The 25,408-nt window shown below is 34.7% G+C and overlaps 1 protein-coding gene across 1 annotated transcript; it reads left to right on the forward strand.

The window, feature by feature from the left end:
* Positions 1-52: 52 nt before the first annotated feature.
* Positions 53-16,211, forward strand: LOC149775364 (AH receptor-interacting protein-like). The gene is made up of 4 exons (XM_089943785.1): positions 53-164; positions 7,265-7,444; positions 12,721-12,910; positions 16,021-16,211. Exons 1-4 carry the CDS (start codon positions 66-68, stop codon positions 16,209-16,211), a joined length of 660 nt encoding a protein of 219 aa, XP_089799911.1. The 5' UTR covers positions 53-65.
* The last annotated feature ends 9,197 nt before the right edge of the window (positions 16,212-25,408 follow it).

Consider the following 25,408-nt stretch of genomic DNA (forward strand, 5'->3'; position numbering starts at 1 on the left):
GGGAGAAAACTCAAATTTCCGACAACATTGGAAGAGCTGCTAAAGGGGAGTTATTCCACTACGTAATGGCAGACGTTATATTTAATTTGCAGGCATTGGGCATTCGAAAAACTATTTTACATGGAGCCCTGGGCAATTTACCAGAATACCAAGATGGCACAAAGGTAACACAAAGTGTTTAGACAATTTTTTCCCTTCAGATTGAGACATTAAGTCCACAGATGTTCTTGTGCTATGTATCGATGTTTTCGAGATGGTTCCAGATACAGTACTGTTAATAAATCGTTCTTAGTCCTACAACGTAAGACGCATCACCCGAAAACAAAAACAACATGTGCTATGTCTTACATTGTAGGACTACATCTTTCTGTGACACCGTTGTGAATATGCCCCAGTGAGAAAAAACCCCAATACAAAACAAAATAAAAATACCTCAAACAAAACCCCTGAAACAAGCGTATATTGCAGAGCAACATCAGTAGCACCTAGTAAACGGAAGTTTATGTGAGGAAAATGACGTTAAAAAAAAAACAATTCAGCATTCTTAAAACGTTTCGTAATTTTTTATAATTATTTTTTGGTTTAGGGATATCGTTTGTCTCAAAAGCAAAATGAATCTGATTGGGAATAATCATTATGGCATTATAGTAAAATTGTTAACATGTATTAGATTTAGCTTTAGACCTGTTGGCAATATGTATATACATAACGTCAATCCTTGAATGTAATATTATAAACTACTGCATCTTTCATAACTCATTTCTCTGCAAATATAAAAAATCATGGATGAAGAGCATAAAATTAGATAAGAAGGGTTAAAGTTCAATTTATTATCTTTTCTACCATATACATGGGATAAAAACAGAGATAAAACTAAATATCAAGATTCTCAAAAAGTATAGTTTAAAATTAATTGTTAAAGTAAAATTGCTAGTTTTCACACACAAATTTGAATGCTTTGATATAGATAAAAAAAATTAGAGGATGCATATTTAATTATTAAATATATTGCAACAGTATGTCTCACTTATAAACATGTACAAATTATAATAACAAAGAACTCCCTCAGAAAATTAGTAACAAACAACAGCTTCACTTGAAACTTTATAACACAATACAGTAATATTAACAGTGTTACTGATGCAGTTATCCAGTTTGAGTAACATTGTCATCACATGTTCAGTAGCTGACTGGCTGTATGTTTTGGCGGAAGGTTGATTTGCCCCGTCAAAATAGTTAGTAAGGATTTTTATGAAGACTTACTGCACAAAAAAAGCTAATTACTGGAGTTTTTCTCATTGCATGTATCTTTGATGATTGAATTATTGAAAAATTATTCTGTCTGTATGACTTGGTGTAAACAAATGTTGTGCTCATGGCATCACTGAGACATGTTCTCTTGAGAACTGGGAACTTATGACACAGTGTCAAAACTGGAGGTGAGAAGAAGTACTGTAATATCAACACTGATAGTGATGATGGGTCTAACTCTCTGGGGTGAAAGTCTTGTATTGTTGGACAATATCCAGAGAATGAAATTGGAAAATGAAACTTGAATTCAGAACTCCGCAACCCTGCTCTTTCAGCAGTATCAAGCAATTTCCCATATATACTACAACATCCCATTACCACATTATGCCTGATTTACTGCAGCAGTTGAGCACTTCTGAGAACTGCTGTTATCCATTTCACACTTGAATGACCTGTATGTAAACATATACTCAAGAAGTTCACAGAGCCATCAGGTTTAACAGTTGAAAGAAATACCCTATTAATAGTTTAAACAAATGACAAAATTGTGGATTTCCCTTATACACATTAAAGTAAGTGATAAAATACGACTCATACCATATCTAGATCTAAGCACTGTCAACAAATCTTCTTCACAGTTTATTCAGTGCAAGCAGAATTGGTGATATCACTAAAGCTCTTCAATGAAAATTGTTAGTCCAAAAAAGAAAATGTTTCCTATTGCACTGATTTTAAACTTAAGGTAGGCAGGTGTTTTATTTTTTTTAAACATTATATATATTTGATGCGAATTTTGTGTTTGTTTGTTTTTTAACAATGGAGGAAAAAGTACTAGGGTCAGTATTGAGAAACAGGCATGGTTGGCAAACTGGAAACATATATTATTTTGTTTGGTCTTATCTAACTTGTTGGGAGTCCATTAAGTTTGTGGTGTCAAATTCATGAGACTGGTTTCAGTGTAGGTTCTTAGACCAGTAGTATAAAGGCAAGTTAGTGAATCCTGTCATCTCTGCAAATGCATTAAAGGTGCTTTCTAGACATGGGGCATGCAATTTAACTTTGGTGTTAGCTGTAAATATGCCATGTAATACAGTATAACAAACAACATCATAAATCATTTTTTAATAAATGTACTTCAACTTGGGCATAAAAAGACATACTAACTTGTATGAATTTGATTTTAAAATTTCATTAAATGTATTGTCTTTATATAAAATTTCCAGAATTATTCTTTTTCAGTTTTACTTTGATACCATACTATGAATGGTCACTGTATTTCTCGATTGCCACAGTAATAGGACATTCTCTTTAGAGTGCTTTCCATCAGAGGTCACTTTAGAATGCCATGCACATTAGAGGCCTGTTGATCATAAAATGAAATCATTCACATTACCAGTGACTCACAATGATTACTGATGCAATAGGATAAAAGTATACTCAGACTTTGTTGGGTTTTCTAAGTAGTAACATGGTAATAGGGCATACTGGCCAATGCACTGTATATCATTCACTTATTTTGTTAGTCAGTCAATAGAAAATTACTGATATCAACCATTTCTTGTCTGTTGATTGAGAAAAGGATAGTGGTAGTTATCAATAGCCTCCCCATTTTTTTACACTGGCAGAAAGAAATGTCTTTGCACTGAACATTAATTGGTATATTAGATATCAGATTTTTGAGTGGTTTTGATGCATTTAAGGACTTTGTCATATCATTTTCATTTGAAATATTAAGTTCTTTTAAAAAGCTTGAACTTAAAATATCAGTGATATGTTCTCTTATAAACTAAATGGCTTGCTTTGAGCTAGGCAACCACTTGTCAGAAAGGTTGTGTTTTGCATCGTGTTTTGAATCACTTTCCATGACTCTACTACCCATTACATATGGTCAATCACAAAAATATATGACAGAGCAACATCAGAGTTTAGTGTTGTGCCTTGACAGTGAGAGTGCAGATTTCACCGTGTTTTTTGTCTTATGTCTCCAAAACGTATCTGCTGGATACAGTTTTTCAAGGAGGACAAAAAAAATTATAAAATCGGCCTACTGTTTTCTTATATGCTTATTGATCCATTGTCCATGACAGCTGGTTCTAGCAATGGCTAGAGTCATTAAAGGTGATCAGCAGTTTAAGATACCTGTTACTTATCATTTGAAAAAAATTTGGCAGTGGAAACATTCAGTGTTTGGATTAGTTTTCCAAATACTAATCCAAGGTCACTTAGAGCTTCTGCTGTAAAATATATTTTATGATGAATTACTGACAAAATGGACTCATAATTGGGTGGGGTAGGGTGGGGTGAAGCTTGCAGAAATATAAAATTTGGCATTTGATTAATACATTATTAGTTTTAAAAGAAAAATAACTAAATACAAATATGCATTATTATAATAAATATTGGTAGATAATGAGTGAACACAACATTAAAATGAGAGGAGGATCCAGAAGAAACTTCCTTAGTGAAGCTTGTTTTAGGTGAGCCAGACATTCAGATCTGTAAATGTTTCTATGTGTTACTTGAGCACCTGATAAAATGTTTAGAACAGTATAGGCGTTGAATGAAAAGAAGATAATGTGGTGCAGTCCACAAACTTAAATTCACATAACTGCCTTGCAAATAAGATTATCTCTTTTTAACATAACCATAACTAGTGCATTAAATACCATCTAGTATTTTTCTATGTCCCTTTGAAATTTTATATATCCCCCAAATTTTGAGGACATGAAACACAATGTCCCCTCCCCTTGGAATCCCAAGTGCAACGCTGAATATCATATAGAAAACAGAAGGTTATAAATAAAATCTTAGAAAGAAACTTAATTTAGCATTCCTAAAGCTTTTCATAGTTTTATCATAATTTTGATTTGGGGAGAGTTTTTGTCCCAAAGCTAGTGTGATAAATCAGCCACCAAACCTTTAGTGGTATGCTTGGTGGTTTTGGGGTCTCATCTCATCACTTAATAAAACTCTGCAATTTGTCGACAGATCTATCTGCAACTAATAAAATTTAAAAATTAAAGTGTGGGTAATTCAATGAAACATGATAGAATGTTACGTTCAGTGTCTGTTTTTCGTTATGGGAACCTATGCTTCATATATCTAGCTAGGTAGTCATTTGCCAAGAAACTTATCAAAGTGGGAACTTTCACTTTGTTTGCTGCTGTGTCTCTTTCAGTGTTTCAAGATAAAAAGTCTTCCAAAATCTTCCATTAGACCCCGGGATTTTTCTTTGGAGAGTGTGAATGGGATCTTGGCCCATCTTTATGGAAACAAATTTAATCAACTGGAATAACATTTCAGGGGTAATCAGACATCTGGGCCCATCTATGGAAACAAATTTAATCAATTTGAATAACATTGTCAGGGGTAATCAGAGATCTTTGTTGTAAGAGTCACTGACTCCTGTTTCTTATTCAAGACTCTTAGTTCTAATTTTTACTATATAATGGACTTATTTGTGAAAGTTTTAACCTAGATTTTCATTTTGAAAAACATGCAGACAGCTCTGAATGTAAATTTAATGTCAGCGTGATTTTTGAAATATTTTACATTGGGATCAGGGCTTATTTCTGGCCCCTGATGACCCCAAAAATAATTATGGAGAAAGTCTTAAAATTAATAGTTTTGACAGTTATTCCATGATTTAAAACAGTAGTCTTTGGTGACATGTGCTCTATGAAAACAATGGTATTTAATGTCAGATTTTATTGTCTACGTTAAAATGCTGAAATGAATACCATATTTTCTTACTCAATTCTTAGCTCAATGTATTCAGATTGAATTTGAATATTCATTATGCTAATAAAGCTTTCAGTCTATTTTTTTTTTCTAGTTTGTTGTTTATTTACATCCTTCAGCCCCATCAAGTTATGTTCAAGAAGACAACATTCAATATCTCACTTGCTTAGTTGAGATTGCCCACTACAGTTGATATTCGTAATTATGAAATGTCCAGATGATTATCATTTAACCAAGGTTATACCTATTTTTAAAAAAAAAAACAACTAACACTCATGGTTGTCCTTTGGCAAGCAGTAAAACTAGACAACAGTAAGTGCAACCTTGTTACTCATCATTATTATTGTATCAGAAAGTTTCCTTTTTTAACAGAAATGTTTCTTTCAGAAGAGTCTCTTGGAAAGTGTGGGTATAAGAAAGCAAGAAAGCACTCTGGAATACATACCCAACCTATTTGTTGTGCACAAAATGATTATGTTTGGAATGTGGCCAAAATAAGCATAATTTTATATGGATGAAAGCAGCTCATTCTCTCTGCCCCTCTCCCCAATCCATAGGATCTTATTTGCGTGCTTTCATCTTTTGATTGTTGGCATTCTGTCGGTTGGTAGACTAGTTTATATCCACAGTTTTCCATGAACAAGATGAGTTTATTTACTTCTATAAGTTAAGATTTAAACCACACTTGTATATAGGGTGGATTCCAAGCTACAGGTTTACTGCACCCCTCCACCCCCACCTCACACACCTGATATGAACTTAGCAATAACCTTAGTTTTACTTGTTGTTGTATTAGCCTTTCTTCATTTTATGATATGTTATACAGCAAAATCTGTCTTGAGAGAACACCTGTTTTGAGAGACCAGAATCTCCATGCACTGATTTATTGATTATATAGTGTTATGACCTGTTATGAGAGACCACCTGTCTTGAGAGACCATTATTTTTAGGCAGAAGGGGTACATGAGATGAGATGACATAGCAAGCCTCTGTGGTGGTAAATTGGCCATAATCAGACAGATGAGACCATTCTCTCCCAATTTCTTTTGTGACTCGAATAAAAATTCCACTAAAATGTTCATTGAAAACCAAAAATTCCAGAAGGCAGGATTAAGAAAGTTTTCCCACGATTGCAGCCAGTCAGTAAAGAGAATACTGCACAATACATATGTGATTTCATGGGCTTATTTGGACCAGTCAGAATCCCATAAAGTTCAGATGTTATATCAAAAAATGAAACTGCAACACTATTGGCAGAGTGTACCGACTATGTGATAAATAATAAATATTGACAGTGATACTCATATAATTGACACCAGTAGTATGATAGAAAATGAATATGTTCCAAGTCAGACTTCAGTAATAAGGCACAGTCAACTTTTTATACAGCAACCAGCATTCTTGTTAAGCTATAAACAGCATGTAATGAATGAGAGATAAGACAGAAAAGGGAAGAATAATACTAGTTACATTGTACATTTTTAACTCATTCTGTTGGTTTACTAAGAAAGATTATTTGTAACTTTGCATACCATTATGTTGTGCACTCTTAGCACATGATGGTCACAGGTAGATCAGAACTCGACTTTCAGAATTATCATCATTTTAATAAGTGTTAAAACCCATTCAACAGAATTGATGCCTTGGAGCAGTGTTCCTGTAATGGTCAGTTTGTACAAGTAATTTGCACCATTGTTATGTACAGTCATTAGTGTTGGAACTGAAATGTTCATTTGCGATGGATGGATTTATTAGTGTGTTCATTCCAGATAATTTTCTGGCAGATAGCGAATATTCCATAATATACTGTAACAAAAGTTTAATGTACAATCTTATGTGTATGTAGTCTATTTGTTGGGGTATGTTTCTGTTTTTAGACAGCCAGGAAGCGAACATTTTGCATGTCGGCTCTATGGTTGGTACACTGAATACAAGATGTGGTTTAAATTTGATAGGATAATTTAAGTTGGTCTTGAATGATAAATCGTCGCATTCTTGATGGAAGAATTGTTGTTATTCTTGCTACCATCAGTATCAACTAGTTTATCTTTGATTTTAAGCTTCTGTAAGTCAGATTAAAAGTGTGTTTTGGACTAGGCCACTTTACGCAAAGAAAGATTACAGTCGTGGTTTGGCCTGGTGCAGAAAATAAAATAACGTGACCTAGGCTAGCTTTTGGATTTTAATCTGGCTTATTATATATATTACCCCAATAGAACATCCAATATGTGTGCCAATTTTTAAATAAGACCCAATATTCTTTTATTTTCAGATGATATTTCACTATAAGACAACAAAATGTGATGACGAGAGGTCAGTTATAGATGATAGCAGGAAGCATGAGAAACCAATGGAACTGGTGTTAGGGAAAAAGTTCAAACTAGAGGTATGGGAAACCCTCCTAAAAACAATGAAGCCCAAGGAAGTGGCAGAATTTTGGGTTGACAAAAAGGTAAGCATTATACTTTGAAGTAACTGCTGTGTCTGTCATAGTTCTGTGTTGCATATTTGAACTTCATTAATGCCAACAGATTCTAACAAGCTGATATTGGGTCCATCTTCGGATGGATGAAGTGGATATAATCTGAGTAATGGGATTATTAAAGAAGGATCTCATCTCTTTGATGTTAATGCATATTGAGGGCCCTAACAATTTACACATTTTTCTTTAGTTAGTGAGGGCTTTACCTCAAAGCTAATACATCTGGATCTAAGACACGGTCAGTGATGATCACAGTCACCATGGAACTGAATTACTGAATTGCAAAGCTCACCTGCCCATTATGAAGAAACTGTTTGATGATGTACCACCCAAGAAATCTTGGACCTGTTGAGGAAATGTGATTCATATTATACATTTTGGCCATCAGTTTTAAAGATTTTAGTTGTTTGTTTCATCTTTTATTTTATATACATATTACAGAATACATTTTGCAGAAAATTTAATATTTTTGTTTTGTGTTTTATCTTGTACTTCATGTTTTCATTTACATGTATTTGAATGGTTTTTCTAACTTGTTATGTAATTCATTCATACATTTCTCAGACTTTTACCTTCAACTGTCACCAAAAAGACACTGTTTTGCTGAGGAGCCCTGAAATACTGCTACAAACATATATGCATACATGGTCAATTACTACCTGTTTCTAATTTATGTGGGCCGCAGACCAATTCTCAGCTGCCTTTGTGCAATAAATATGCGATTGCACCAATTCTCAAGGCATATTGGAGCTTAGTTCAATAATGGTCCCTCCCATAGGTCAGTCTTTAATACGTGATCAGTACAAATTCATTTTATCATAATTTCACTATTCTTCAGCCAGTCTCATAAAATTGTTAGAGTTTTACTTGGTTTGAGACCATTATGCAGAATAATTGACCCCTAGTTGTATTATCAAATAAATATGTTTCCCATTACTCATGGGCTACCAGAATGCTTAAAATAGGATAATATTTGTTGAAATCATATAGTCAGGTGGGTTACTGCATGATATCTGGACTTGTTTTAGATCACAGGTCTGTAAGGCCAAGTGTTGCAGAGCCCTGTATCTGTAATGAGTAGTCCAAATTTCAACCATCAACAGTTGCTTGTAACCTCTATGAATTCCATATTCCAGTTTGATCAGATTTGGAATATGGGTCTATTTATTATCACATCATGAACAAGTTTGAATATGTGTGAGAGCCACACATATTGATGAGGTAATCTTGCATTTGATTGGATAACTTTGTTACCATTCTGGAGGTCCTGTTTGTTATCCAGTTTTAATCACACTTAAAATATATATGTTTATATCATTAAGATCCTGGATGAGTTTGATAAAGAGTGAGATTCATCAATGCTAATAAGAAGATCATGCATTAGACTGGCGGAATTTGTAATCACTTTCAAAGCTGTATTCTGATAAGATTTTGATCAGTCTTAGAATACATGCTTACAACATGAAGATCTTGTACAAGTTCTGTAATGAGCAGTATGAACATGTATTAATAATGTCATCTTGCTCTGTTAGGCTGAGTGTGTTACTGTTCTGGGAGTCATATTTCTGATCCAGTTTTGATCAGACTTAACATATGGACTTTCCTATATATCACGAGGTTCATTAATGGGTTTGATATTGAGTGGGATTCTTGCATATTAATGAGGTGTTCTTGCATGAGATTTGCTGAGCTTGTTACCTCGTTTAAATACAGTCTTGAGATCTAATTTTGATCACACTTGGTAAATAGGTTTAAATCATTAGGACGTGTAATAAGTAGATTTATGAGCTAGATCCTTCCATAATACTGAGCTGATGTTGCATCTGATTGGTTCAGCTTGTCAACAGTTGCATCTCTTCAAGACCACTTCGGTGGCCTAGTGGTTAGAGCATCCGCCTCAGAAGCAGGAGGTCAAGGGTTTAAACCCCAGCCGAGTCATACCAAAGACATACAAAAATTGTACTTACAGCTGCCTCGCTAGGTGCTCAGCATTAAGAGGTTAGTGTTAGGACTGGTGAGCCTGGTGTCAGGATAATGTGACTGGGTGGGACATCATTCTACATGTCTGCGGCATGATGCCGCAGTGCTAGACATCACTATAAACTGCCATACTGCAGACATTGTAGCGATATGACTGAAATTTTTTTAAAGTTGTGTTAAAAATCCTAATCACACACAGCTTTTCAACACCAGCATCTGACTGTCTCAACTTGTCAGTACTTGCATCTGAGTGGCTCGTCAGCACTTGCATTTGATTGACTCAGCTTTTCAATACTTTAGCAACTCTATTTCTTATGAGGTTTTGTTTGTCTTCGTAAACAGGCCCATATCATCAATATATAATTTATTTTATTGCGAAGATATTAATGAAGTGAGCTTGCATGTGATTGGCTGAGCATCTTACCACTTGAGATATCGTAATGTTGACATTGATATTAATCAGACAGGGTAATTAAACTAACAAGATGTTGGATGATTTTTTTTGTGATCAAGACCTATGCTTATTTTTAAGGTGATCTTGCATGTAATTGGCTGAATTTTTACCTGTTTAGAGATTGCATTTTTGATAAGATAATGAGTGGGATGCCTGCTGTTAATGAGTTATTTGGCATTATATTTGCTGAACTTGTTTCAACCCAGTAAGTAAGGGTTTATATCATTAAGATCTTTGATGTATTCAGTAATGGGTGAGTTTCACAAATATTAAGGATGTAATTTTGGATCTGATTCACTGAGCTTGTTACCACTCTGGTGTCCATATTTGTGAGCCTATTTTGAGCAAGCTTGTGATATATTCCTATATAATAATAATAATAATAATAATAATAATGACCTTATTTAAAGAGGATAACACAATTAGCTAAGAACTAATCTACCTTGAGGCCCTCATACAAAGGAATTTATTTATTTTAGCTGCATCTCAGAAGCCACTGGATATATTGGGTTTGGAAGAAGGAAATGGAGTGGGCATTTATAATCAAGATTTTGAACAGTTTTGTTAATCTGCCAGATCCATACCTATGAATGATCTTGTATCTGATTGCCCCAGTTTGTTACCACATTGAAGGTCATGAATCTGATCCGATTTTATAACCTGAGATGTTATTTTTCAAACTGTTCTTCACATACTTTGTAAATGGACTTGTTTCATGAAGATCTTGGATAAGCTTAATTATGAGTGAGAGACTATGCATATTTTTTTTAAGTCTTTATGTTTAAAATAAAATTGTTATCAGGATAAAGTAAAATATATAAAATTAACATGATACAAAATTTGGGAGATAGTTTACATAAGTTATGTCCTACATTATCCTGGTTGTTGAAATAGTCAACTGTTATGTAAACAGGTGACTGACATCAGGGCCACTTAGGTCTCTTTTTAAAACTGAAACACCAATAAATACAATTTACATAGCACTAGGAATTGTTCATAACAAGGAAAAATGAATAAATTAAAGCAAGAAATTTCATTTTTAGGTACATCTTGAATTTGAGTTAGGTTACCAGGTTTTTCCCAGCATGTCAATAGGGTACATTTGATTTTGAAATTTGTCACACCTTTAGTTATGTGGTTACTAAACTTCTTGAATAAAAGTGCTAAATTAAGATTTTATAAGTGTTATGGGTAGCATTACAACTTGAAAACATTTGTTCTGAATGATTGAAATTGCAGAACTCTTTCAACTTTGTACAAATTGTAAACATAATTTAAATTGCAGAACTCTTTCAACTTTGTACAAATTGTAAACATAATTGAAATTGCAGAACTCTTTCTACTCTGTACAACTTGTAAACATAATTGAAATTGCAGAACTCTTTCCACTTTGTACAACATGTAAACATAATTTAAATTGCAGTTCTCTTTCAACTTTATACAACTTGTAAACATTATTGAAATTGCAGAACTCTTTCTACTTTGTACAACTTGTAAACATAATTGAAATTGCAGAATTATTTCCACTTTGTACAACTTGTAAACATAATTGAAATTGCAGAACTCTTTCAGCTTTGTACAACTTGTAAACATGATTAAAATTGCAGAACTCTTTCAACTTTGTACAACTTGTAAACATAATTGAAATTGCAGATCTATTTCCACTTCGGCTTGTCAACATTCATACAATACATGCTAGATTTCTGTGATACAGACTATTATTATGATGACTGATTTCCAGTGCATGTACAGATGTAAACAGTCCCTGAGTGGCCAAGTGATCTAAAGTGCTCACTGTTATGGATCACTGCCATCTCACCTCTGTCTGCGTGGATTTGAGTCTCAGGCTCAGCCAATATGGGTATGGGAGAAAGCTTGCCAGTAGCTTCTCATGGGTGGGTGGTTCTTTCCGGGGGTTTTCCGGGTTCTTCCTCTACCATTGATACTGGCCGCCATGTATAGCCTATCTTGTGCTGAAAAATGGCATTAAACCCTACAACAACAACAACAACAGATGTAAGCATTTTGTTGCACTTAGACATTGAACTTCTTTTAATATTTTCACAAATGTCTCAGGGAAGAATGTTTGAATATTGTACTTCACACTCATAAATATATATATACACAATGTCTTTGAGCATTCAGACCTAACAATCTTGCCATCCATTACTAATTTATACAACATTTTGATGGAAGAATGAGCATAATACCATAAATCACACCCTGAAATCTTTTAATTTTTTCTTGTTGGTTTTATTGACACTTTAACACATTAATGGCTATGTCATGACGAGGATGGGATGGGATCTAGGGGCCTTTCCACATGCCAAAGCATCTGATACAGGCTGGCCTGGGCATTTATTAAATCCATGACGCTTGGATTACAAATCCAGGACACTACCAGCTAAGCAAACTTGACTCATTGAAATGCTTTAATTTGTTCAGCTGACTCATATTTTTAACTTTTCTTACTACATGTAATTAACTATGCCTTCTTTCTTAAAGTTGCAGAGACCTCAAAAAGAGTGCCAGAAACTTATTTAAAAAGAAAATCTTATCTTTGAAAATATTGAAAATTCTATAATTCTTATTTAATTTTCAAGCAGAGAGTTGGGCAACACTATGCAGATCACTCTGCTGTAGGTCACCTTTGTTAAGAAATCACTTGCCTTAAACAGCACTTTTTAAAAGGCATTTGAACCAAATTATTGCAGAAATAAACCTCTGTTAAGAGACCACTTGAAAATCCCAGATGGGGCTATTCAAAACCATTTTACCTGTATATTCTGAGAATTTTTCATATCTTTTGCAGCTGATTGATATGTATCCAATAGTTTCTAAAAGTTTGCGTGACATTTTTCTCAAAAAGAAGAACCACTCACATGACCATGACCACGACAAGCCCCATTGCTGTGGCATGATGGCATTAGCAGAAAAGGGAATAGGACATGACGATTTGGATGAATTAATTAAAAATCCTCAACCCTTAATATTCACACTTGGTAAGATTTTTTTCATTATATAGTAAATAGATAACGAAACATGTGCATAACAGTTGTATTAACTGCATATATTCAAAGTCAAGTCCAACTGCAGACTGCACAGACCTTGATCTGCTGTTGCATAATATAGCAGCAGATCTGGGTCTGTACTATTTGTTAGGAATAATCAGTAGAATAAGTATCATATACCCTTTTGCCATTATGCTATGGCAGATACAGGATCTTTGTTGTTTGAAGCTTGACTTTAGTTAAAAGCAAGTATGTACGGTAATATTTCATGAGTACCTTATATGCAAGGAACTAGTAAGCACATCAAGCAAGCTAATTCTTTCATTTTAGATGTAATTGATTTATTAATATGGCTATATCTCCTATTAGCTGCAGTGGGTTTTAATGCAATAATTCATTAGGAATTGACTTAACACATTAACCCCTGGAGCTTTTTGTCATTTTCACCTGAAAATCAAGTAGGAAACACATTTTGAAAGCTATTTCTGAATAGACTCGAAAACACTAAACCCCAGTCATCTTTCAATAATATACTGCCTAGTTGTGTTAGAAACATCGTTTTTCATTGGCTATTTGACTCGCGCATGAGCAGAAGGGTAATATTTTTTTGTTGTTGTTTTTTTTTTTTGTTGGGTTTTTTGGTTGCTAAACGGAGCCATTATTTTTGTATGGAGACCACTCTGTATTCCAAATGCCTATCTTATCCTACTTTTTGCAAAGGCTCGTCTGTCTGTTTGCAGTTCATACCAGTTTGCCTTAGATCTGAGACCAAAAAGTCTAAAATCCTGACACAAAATCGTATTCCGACCACAGGCGAATTTTGGGTAGAAAAAAGTCGGGTCCAAAACATGAGGTTTTTTAATCTGTATTTTGTAGTGCAACTAGATATTCCAGATTATTTGGTATCATTGTAGAGCTACATCTGTCTACCTTTCTATAATACCACCCACTTTAGTGTATCTTGCAAGACCATGACGCTACAGAGCTCGGCAGTAGGCTACTACCTCCTGCCCCGTTAAGTCATCGCTAGGGGTTAATGTGTTAAAAGTTTTTATGTTATGAAATATGATATTTCAAGATTGTATCAGTACAGTTGTAAATGGTATGGTCTAGATATGTGTTTATTGAACCAGTTTAATTGTTCCATAAAATGCTTAAAACAATACATTACAGTTGACAACAGAAATTAAAATTTGTTTTGCCATTTTAAATGTTATGATCTTGCATTTGATTGTTTTCAGTATCCAATAAACAGACAACAATATAGTACAGATAATTTAATGGGGACATTGTTCATCTTGTCACTTAGAATGCATTGAATGTGGCTAGAGGATGAAAAACATTCAACACCTAGTGAAATTTTATTTGATAAACTCAAATGGTTACCACTTCAAGATAGTGGAACTCCATCACAGATTTTATTGTAGCCATAGTGGGGTTTATGGCACCCCTCGCTGATGTTATGTGCTTTTGTCTCATGAGCTAACTTAATAAATATATGGGAGACGCCACAAGGACATAACCCAACCAGGACAGATGTCAGTTTTTTTTTTACTTGACGTGTGCAAACTCTAGAGTAGTAACATTGCTTGTGATATTTTTCAATGACCTAGTGAAGCTTATGCACAGATGGACATGCATAACATAAAACAAAATACCACGCTTTAAAATTTCTTGTATAGTCCCCCACTCAGTCCTATGATAGTGTACATGAAAAACATTGTATAGCGACAAGATACATGCCTATTTATTGCCTACATATGCCTACAAGTATGCACACATGCAGAAATGTACACACTGTTCTGATTCCAACTGTACTATATATTTTTTCTCAATAAATGGTACTTCATAAAAGTGTGCCATACTTGTATCTTTAACTATCAGTGAATGATATTTCATAAAGTGCTTTATATACTGGTTAGTGTTTTGTCAGTCTTTTCTGTTAATGTTCATACTATTTCCAAGACTCACTTTAGACAACTTATTGAAAACAGGTTGCAAAAAACAACCAAAACCATTCTTACTTTAAAGTCATTTGCTATTTGTTATCTTCCTGTAATGAGTCAACAATGGTCAGTCAGCAGGTACATGTTTTCGCAGTTTTGAACAGCTGCTGGTTGCTACCTATGTAAAACTGCCAAGCTTCTGAGTTATTTTTAGCACATTCAAAATAAGTTTTAACTGCTGAATGGGCAGTAATGGTTCTTGTTGTCACAAAATCAAACTACAAAACTGGGTAGATACTAGTTTGTCAAAACCTAATTTGGACTTGTAAAATGGACTGAGAAATCCAGTGAGATTTATTTGTGATATTGTCACGTAAAATTACTTTCTAGCTGCATATAAAGCAAACCACATGAAGTTAATTTTTATTTTCCAGATTAATCTTCTGATGTAGCACATATAATAGAAAACATATTATTTAACGTTTGATTCACAAGAATTATTTTGAAAATATCAGAGGGCTTTTGTCTAATGAAACCAAGACACTGTACTGTAATGCACAAGCACAAAAGACTTGAATTAATGAATTTTGATGCATCTCATTTTACAAAATAAATAAATAAATAAATTGAATAGAGTTGAAAGTCAGATGAGACTGAATTGATGCATTAATCAAAATAAACATGACAGTATTTGCAATGACCCTAGAATTAATCCCAAAAGTTCACAATAAACAGGAAATAATTTGGATTTACAGCCTTGGAAACTAAAACCTCCACCACTAACTGTTCCAAGTAGGTAAAGAAGTTCAATCAGGGATGCCTGTTTAAAGCCATCAAAAAGATACAAAACCATATATTTAAAGCAATGGAAGCAAGTACAATCAGAGATTTATAGCACTGGCAAACACATGGATTGGTAATTTTAGGTGATATACAATACATTATTGATAAAACTAATGTGTTCTGCTTATGCATAGTCTAACTTAATATCAGAGTTAATCTCCTGAGCGTCCTTTGTAGACAGGTTTCACTGTATATGGGAAAATTGTAGGAGACAAAAAAATTATGGTGTAATATTCCTACTGCTGACAGGTGGTTATATGCAAATGGTCTTTATACCATGCTTTACTGCATTTATTTATATTTGTTGTTCAGAGCTAATTAAAGTTGAAGAACCAGGAAGTTATGAAAAGGATGCTTGGCAGATGTCAGATGAAGAGAAAGTAGCAACTGTCCCTAAACTACGAGAGGAAGGGAATGCTTTATATGGATGTAAAAAATACAAGGAAGCTGAGGAGAAATATGCCTTAGCTATTGGTATATTGGAACAACTTATAATAAAGTAAGTAAATCCAGGATTTGCATAGAGTATGTATTGAGTACAATGCATTCATTATATATTCAAAGGCATAAATAATGCAGAAAGTGTAGTGATCTTATTTATTCATCATCTATCCATTCATCTGCCATACTTTCTTGTAAGCAAAATAGCTCAAAAACTATTGAGCCAAACCATAAAAATTAGACATTTACATACCTATGACGGGAAAGAAAAACTTGCTTTGCTTTTGGCAATGGTGACTTTATTTTTTAAATTTATATGAAAAAATTTTATTACACTTTTTGGTCTCCATATTTTTTTTCTACTATCATATATACCTGTACTCACTTATAAATTGATTTTGATTATAAGTCACCTGCCCCATTTATGGCTACAAAGAGCCAATTTCTTCTTCGAATAAATTTCCCAGTCATGATACCTTTCGAGAGTATAACCACTACCTCACAAATCCAGCCCTCCCAGATACTACTTTTAGCTAAAGGGAGCTAAAAGTTGTCTGCTGACCCATGTGGTGGTTGGGCAGAGTGATCTCCTCTTGCCTATAAGCTAGGCAGCAATGAGTAAGAATATACCAGTTATTACTTCCACTCGTGCAGCACAGCACACTCTTTACAGCAAGAGACCTCGTTATCCATTTCCATCTTGGAAACATACCTACAGATGGAGGAGTCCTTTCACTTCAAGGAAAGTATACTCCATCTCTTTTTCCAACTTTTCTCTCTCATTAGTGCCAACATTTGTTCACATCTGGTGTATGTATGTACGTATGTATGTATGTATGTATGTATGTATGTATGTATGTATGTATATTTCTTATTTTAGAGCTCTTTATTACTTGCACATGCTGCCATTATATCCCACTGGATAGGTCCAGGCTACTTTAACTACCTGTACAAGTCTATTATACTTTTAGAATCCATTTTGTCTGTATAAATCCTTCGTTCTGTACATACAGATGGGCATTCTGTGCACGGCATTTTTAATGCCTAGGTGGCATGCTTCCATGAACTCATTGTATACTTGCACTTGTATAGGCCATCTCTGAGCGATCCTACAAGTAACATTATATATATATATATATAGATATATATATATATATATATATATATATATATATATATATATATATATATATATATAACCTTTATCGCATTATCTGCTTTAACCTAGGCAGTCTTAGTGTCTAGACATCACTATTCAATCATACCTGTCCACAACGTCCTTGATTGCCAAACAAGACACGTGCAGGCATATTGAGGTAATAATTTATTAGTGTTATACCCTTTATACGGTTCATTGACATTAGACTGCCTGTTGTCACTTACAGTGCCAACACTAAACTTAGCTCATAACGATAAGAAAATCTGACAAGGTGACAGGGTTAGGCCCCTCGTGTTTATTTTTTCTGCTCATTATACCTACAGGTTTGAACTATGGCAAAGCACAGAAACGGATTTCAAAAGATAATGATATCATCAGTCTACATGCTGACCTTTCATCCGTACAGGTCCTTTTGGCGGAAAAGGGGGACAACTTAACCTCTGTTCCTTCAGCCACTAAGCGCCAGAAAACATCTAGACTGGAAACTTTTCTGGCACCCAAGTCCCCTCCTCCAGACCCAATGCTACTGGCGATTCCTGTTGGACTTGACTCTTTCTTGTGGAGCAATGAAGGAAAGAGCTTAACCAACAGACTTTACTTCCCTCTCAACATTCAGATATATTTGCAGGTTACATGGGTCAAGCTTCCTGTAATCAGTCCATCTTCATGAATCAGATAATACTCCTCCCACATACACGGCTTGTTTCCGCATTGCCCAGCCTAGACCATGTTCGAATGATCAGAAGTGGCAACAGCATCCTCCTTTTAGGGCTCAATCATACAACAGCCCTTACCCCTGTGCGTTGAAACAGATCTACATTGACATACTCCCTTCCAGCATGATGCCTCATTTAGCTCCTCAGACTTCTACAGACATCACCTCACCAATTTCCTGCCATCCTGCCACCGGAAGAACCACTATTCTCAGTTACCATCTGAAGGTTATGGTTTCTAATTCGGAATGTACTACAAGTTTAATGGATGGCAGATCTCGTCACTCTTCAGACTCACCTTGTACCTCTAAGGATGATGATGCTTTTTCTCAAGGAATGTCATCGAGTCTAGACTTTATGATGTCACGTGAAGATTCAGCCTTCCAGGCCTCCATTGAGGAAGTATTCTGCCTTTTACCTCCGGAGTTTTGTCCACCTCCCCCTACACCAGTACTAAGCTGGAGTCCCAGCTTTTGTTGATCTTATGACGAGAAAGAAAGAGCCTGCCTTTAAGTTACTACCACAGTCAGGGAGAGTTACTGACAGTCTGAACTGTCTTCACCACCAATTGCAGGATCCCAGCATTACAGACTTTTCTTTACACAAAAAGGCATTCCATCTCACTTTTGTTGGTGTTTCTACTGTTGTTGCATGCCCAACTTTCACTTGGAAACCCCAGCAATAGATTGGGATATCACCACTTTGGGGATGTCCAAACTGTACTCCATATGTATGGACTGAGTGGCCTTTGATGATACTCAGCAGTTAGTGCACAACATCGTTGCCGTGGGCTCTCTACTGGACTTTGTCTCCATGGCAATTCTCCAACAAGCGGAACATAGCTTCTCTCCTCCCACTCCATCTTCTATAGGGCCTTCATGGGAGTTGGTATCACACATGGCCCATGTTTTAAATAGGGCAGCACAACACACCTTGGCCAATGCCATCACCGCCGCTGCCACTCTACAGTTAGCTGACTCACAACCTCCACCTTCCTAAAGGACCACTACAAAGCCAGACTATGCACACAGCCTTTATCATCCAACCTATTGTTAATGGCCAGGTTGAAGAGGTTCATAAACAGGCCACCAAAGAAACGAATCTCCCTAATCCACCACCACAGTGCTGTTACAGGGGTAATACAGGAATCAGGAAAGGGATCCAAGAGCCACCCATAGGACACAAACCGCCGGAAAACTGTCCTAATGGAGATCCACTCAGCATAAGCTGCAGCCATCGCAAACCAAAGTTAATAAAAACACAGAGGGGAGCCTTTCATTCAAATCAGCATTTCCCCCATCAACAGCTTCCTCCCCATAAAAAATTACGCCTTCTCCAATCTGCCCTTTCCAGACATCCCAGTAGGAGGAAGACTTCTTTTCTTTGCTGCCAAATGGGACAGAATTTGCCACAACGATACCTGGACTCTGCAAGTGGTTCACGAGGGACTCTGTATCATGTTTCTCACTCCTACACCTCTGTCCATAGTTCAGTCATTCTCTAACATCCCGTCAGATCCACTCAAAGCAAACACATTACAGCAGGAACATTACAGCAGGAAATAGACAACCTCCTTCGGAAAGGCAGTAGAACTTGTTTGAAACACTCACTCTCCGGGATTCTATTCCAGACTTTTCTTGGTTGCAAAAGCAAACAGCACTCTATGCTGCATCATCACCCTCAGCCGCTTCATTCACGCTCCTTGGTTCTCAGTGGAAACACCACGGTGCACATTCTAAATGTCTCCTCCAGTCAGGTTACCTAGAAGCTGTCTCAATACCTTAGGGGATCGGAGATGGTATCTCGGGGGTAAGGAAATCTCTCTCCCTCCACCTCATACCTATTATCCTAAGGTATTATGATTGGGTAATGTATTCAAAGAAGAAACCAATTTTTTATAGTAAAATATGTTTCTTTGAAAATACTTGCCCAATCATAATACACATACACCCTCCCAGCCTCCTTGCAATGACATCCTTAGGGAGTGTGCCTTCCACTCCAGTAATAATTGGCATAGGGGGCGCTCACCAGTTATTATGTACTTTTGAGAGAGTGGCGTGCGTAAGGTGAAGTTGTTTGCATTTAAAACATGCACAATGGAGAGAATGTTGGTAAACCTCTATTCTACATTAATGTAATGTGGATGATATTTCTTTATATATTGTACTTTTGGAAATTGTACATGATCTAAACACACTGCTAACTAACATGACTGCTCCCTTGTGCTAAAAAATCAGCCTGAATTAGTCTAAAGTAAACTATCCATAGCAGCTATTAAAATAGGGAAAATGAATTTGCCAGACTACACAATACCAGCTTCTGAAAGTGCAATGAATGAATTACCAAAGATATAAAATGTAAAAAAGTTATCAGCTCCTTTTTTATACAATTTACCTCTGAAGTTCAGGAAATGAAAATGACCAAGTGGAGCTAGCACTTTTTTGAAAGGTGCATATCTGGAGTAAGGCCAAGCTGTATACTCTATAACCCATATTACACCCATCAATCATACACCAAAATAAAGGGAATTAAGGGTTCTTTGAATTATACTTAAGAAATACAAGGTCTTTTTTAAATAGCCAGTATAACCAGTGAGGAAAGCTAAGGACATTTTTTTTAAAAATTATAACCCAATGCAAGATACTAAACTGTAGAGCGCCACCTTAACACAATTATAAAAATGTATGCAATTATTTGTTTTATTTTCATATCATTATGTATGATGTTCTGAATAAAATGATACATTCATATTGATGTTATGCATGAAAATAAGCTAATTATGCTCATTTTGCTCCTGCTTACATAATTTGCCATGAGGCATGTTTGTGTGAGTAGTGACCTTAATTATGGGGAAATTAGAAATCTTAGAATATAGGAATAGAGTCAACTTAAATTTAAACCTGTTGCAATAAGTAAAAGAAATATATAGTGAAAATGTTTCTTTTCATTTATTTGCAATGAAATAAATGTAAAAAATGATGAGAAAGCGAATTAGCTTCTTCCATATTAAACAATAGGCAAATATTTACATTTTCACCTTTGACCTTTATGAACTTGATCTGTTCCATCCCTTTTCAAACTGTAAAATTTGTTGTTGATATCTCAGAAATAATTATGGCTAGTTTCATGTTCCTGTCATTCAGCATAACATTGGTTGCTATGTTTGCAAAATGTAATGTGCATTTTTAAAATAGTTCACTTTTTATCATGGGGGGGCTGGACTTATTAGAGACTCTGACACTCATAAATACTGTTCTGTGGGGGGGGGGAATACATAAGAATTATTCAAAGGGACTGTTTTGATGCTTGCGACTTAAATGTTTCAGCCATACAGTCAAAATTAAATCATACAATAATAATACCTATGTTCTCTTTATGGGGGTGCTCACCAGTTATTATGTACTTTTGAGAGAGTGACGTATGTAAGGTGAATTTGTTTGCATTTAAAACATACACAATGGAGAGAATGTTGGCAAACCGCTATGCTACATTAATGTAATGTGGATGATATTTCTTTGGATATTGTACTTTTGGAAATTGTACATGATCTAAGCACACTGCTAACTAAAATGATTGCTCCCTTGTGCTAAAAAATTAGCCTGAATTAGTCTTAAGTACACTATTCATAGCAGCTATTGAAATAGGGAAAATGAATTTCGCCAGACTACACAATATCAGCTTCTGAAAGTGCAATGAATGAATTCCCAAATATGTAAAATGTAAAAAGTTATCTGTTCTTTTTATACAATTTACCTTTGAAGTTCAGGAAGTGAAAATGACCAAGTGGAGCTAGCACTTTTTTGAAAGGTGCACATCTGAAGTAAGGCCAAGCTGTATACTCTATAACCCATATTACACCCATTAATCATACACCAAAATAAAGGGAATTAAAGGTTCTTTGAATTATACCGTAGATATACAAGGTCTTTTTTAAATGGCCAGTATAACCAGTGAGGAAAGCTGGAGAAATTCTTTTTCTTTAAAATTATAACCCTATGTAAGATACAAAACTGTAGCTTGCCACCATAGTCTTACTCAGTGCCACCTAGTCTTATTGGCAAGGGGAGATCACTCTGCCCAACCACCACATGGGTTGGCAGAGAACTTTTAGCTCCCTTTAGCTAAAAGTAGTTGGGAGGGAGGGATCTGCAAAGTAGTGGTAGTACTCCTCTAAACTATTATGATTGGGTAAGTGTTTTTTAAGAAACATATTTTACTGAAAAAAAAATTGGTTTCTCTGTGACCCTGTGATAAGACGATGTGAACTTTACAAGTCAGATTCATTTGAAAGGGTGACTTGTCTTCAGTGAGTCAGAGTTGCAATTTGGGAAAATAAACAAGCTTAACTGGATGAATAGATTTGAAAAATAATGATAGAACCAATGTAAAAAACAGTTATATTATTGAGTGGAACATGTCACAAATAAATTGACAACTTACCATTTGTCCTAATTATATCTAAAATGCTTGACATTTTAAATCCATTTATACGAGAAATTTGTGAATTTAATTATAGATTACATACCGATATATAAATAGTCCAGAATGATCCGATTTACAATATTCCATAATATGTTAATTCCATTCCATCTTACAAATAGACAATGAAAGTTCAGCCCACATTGCTTTTGATTTCTGTTATCCTATAAATGTCACAATCTAGTGTCATCTAGTACAAAGCCCAAGAATGCATTCACATTACCTGATAATGTTCTGAAATCCTCCATTGTCATCTAGTGATCTTTAATCATCATGGTCTAGTTGTTGTAAATATTGTCAGACTCCATTTCCTCAGGTTCTCAGTCATGAGGATGCTTATGTTGAGACTGAGCTTGGGATCTGTTAAGTAACACATTGATCTTACAGTCTGTGAAATCTATTAAAGGTTGGAATTGAACACATGTCAGTTGTGCAGCATGGAAACATGGGCACTGAGTAAGTGTCAAATTGCAACCCGATCAGAGGGTTGTCACATGGGAAAATAAAGAGGGTGCTACCTTTTCACACTAAAAGACATTAAGTTCAAACATTCATTGGAAGATGTAGAACTCTGCTTGGTACTGAACAAGTCTTTGTACTAAATTAGCAGCTCCATCAAAAGGATTGTCAGCTTGAAAATAAGCAAGGGCTGCCTTTACAGGCTGGGTATTGGGTCATATGCACTTTAATAAAACTTGGTATTACGACTCTGTGTGCTTAAACTAAGCAATAAAAAAGATCAAAAACCAAATTGTTTTGTAAAATACAACAAATAATTTATTTCCCTAGAACACAAAGTGAAATTTAAAAAGAAATTTCAGTAATGCAAATCTAATCCCAAAATAGTCAAAAAAGTTCCATCACCATTCCTAATGAATATAGTTCTAATTAAATTCCAATGGTGTTCAAAATAAGATCCAGCACTGAAGGTGTTCATGTGTCTCTATTGGCCTGTGACATGGTGATGTGACAACAGTCTATTGATGAATCACAATAATATAATACAAGACGTTCTTGTCTGAATTCACTCTAATTCCCAGATAATGTTTGTATCCAAGAATATTATTTATGAGCACTTTGTATTTTCAGTGAATAATAATTTGATTAAAAAAATAAATCCAAATTAAATACTGGACACAACATTAAGACTGATTTCTGCTTCAGATGTTACTGCAAGAATGAGTAATTTCTCAGATAAACAAGATTATAAAGCCATCTACTAGACCTAGGTCACAATTAGCATATTCTGGAAATAATATGACTCAGTGGAATTTTCCATTCTAGAAGATTGTGAGTTTGTCAACAAGATAAAGTCTGCCACTAAAATTATAACAAGAATGTGGTAAACATCAGGTATGCTGGGTACTTTTATGGAGGAATTCCAATAACCATGACCCAGACCTGAATAAATATATTTACTTCTGTTGATAATGATCCTAATGTTTAACACACACTCTTAGAGAAAATATTAGCTACGTATTATTTTGTTTACCAAATAAAAACATCAGTGTCTTTAGTCAGGAATACAGTGAACTTGATTTTGGACAAGGTCAAGTCCAAAATACAATTATACATCACTTATATTTATGAAGAAAAAACTAGCAGATACAAATTAAATATACATAACATTGGGAAATATTACTTGGGATTTAAAATCTTGATCATGGAAAAGGAAAATAAAACTTAAATTAAAACTTTTATTGCATCAAACGCAGTGTTTATACAGCAAAACACAAATATTAATAAAAATATAGGTTGCTACGACAAAATGGAACCAATACACTTGCTCATAATACCCACTGTAAACAACATTGACAGATACTTCACTTTGTGGTGAGTAGTATTTAATTTATTCATAATATTTGAAAACCCAAGTTACTGTAGATACAACTAAATTGTAGTGAATACCATTATGACACATTTCTGAATGGGAATAGTGGCATGGAAATGTAAAAATATTTGAATTCATAGTATTTTTGTGTACTGCAAACATATTGGACTTCAAACATTACCCTTGATTATCACATTTTGTTTGTATGTTGTGCTTATAAGATGGCTACTACACTATTTGAATCAAATTTTCAGTAAAAATTGTCAACTTATAAGTGAGTATGTATGGTATTAAGTAGATGATATGATACAATTTTAAGGCTATTACAGAAGTTATTCAGTTATTAACAGATTTTTTTACAATTTTCAGGCTAAATATTATGACAAAAACATTGTAAGCACAGTTAAGCATAAAGCATATGAAATAGACAAATGAAATTTAGCTTGCATATTTTTTTACTTAGATAAGCTGATTAGATTTTTGTGGCCATTATAGCAGCTATTCTGTTTTCAATTTTTTAAATTTTTGGTCATTGACTTTGGTTTCTTTAAAAACATTATTATCACACTTCATTTAGCAAATACCTTTTTAGGTAGACAAATAAAATGTTGCAGGAGTGTTTGTATAAATAAGAAGATAATTATGCTTTCACACCATTATAGCAGTTTTTCAACATTTTAATAATGCTTTTTACTTCTTTTGTCTAAATGTATTTACAAATGTGCAGACTTTTTGGGAGAATTAAGATTATAGCCTAATAGTTCCTACTTAGGATAGATGTCAAACTTATCCAAAAATTTTGCAAGGAGTTTTGGGATCAGAGTTTTACCTTTTTTTATTTCAAAACTCAAGAATTCTGAATCTTCAAAATTGATATGCACATACAGTTTTGCAAATGTGTTCATTGTTTGAAATCAGGGCTTTTTGCCAATTGCAGTCAAATGTGTACCACTTTCAAATACATCAAACAGGAGGTGCTGCAATGGAAGCTGAACTTGTACAAATATAATATTATGCCTGCTGTGTGCACAATGGCTTGCTGAAAATTAACCACAGTGGCTTGCAAAAAAGTTTATT

This window comes from Sinohyriopsis cumingii, chromosome 19, assembly GCF_028554795.1.
Source record: "Sinohyriopsis cumingii isolate HCF-2022 chromosome 19, ASM2855479v2, whole genome shotgun sequence".
In the NCBI taxonomy this organism is placed as follows: domain Eukaryota; kingdom Metazoa; phylum Mollusca; class Bivalvia; order Unionida; family Unionidae; genus Sinohyriopsis; species Sinohyriopsis cumingii.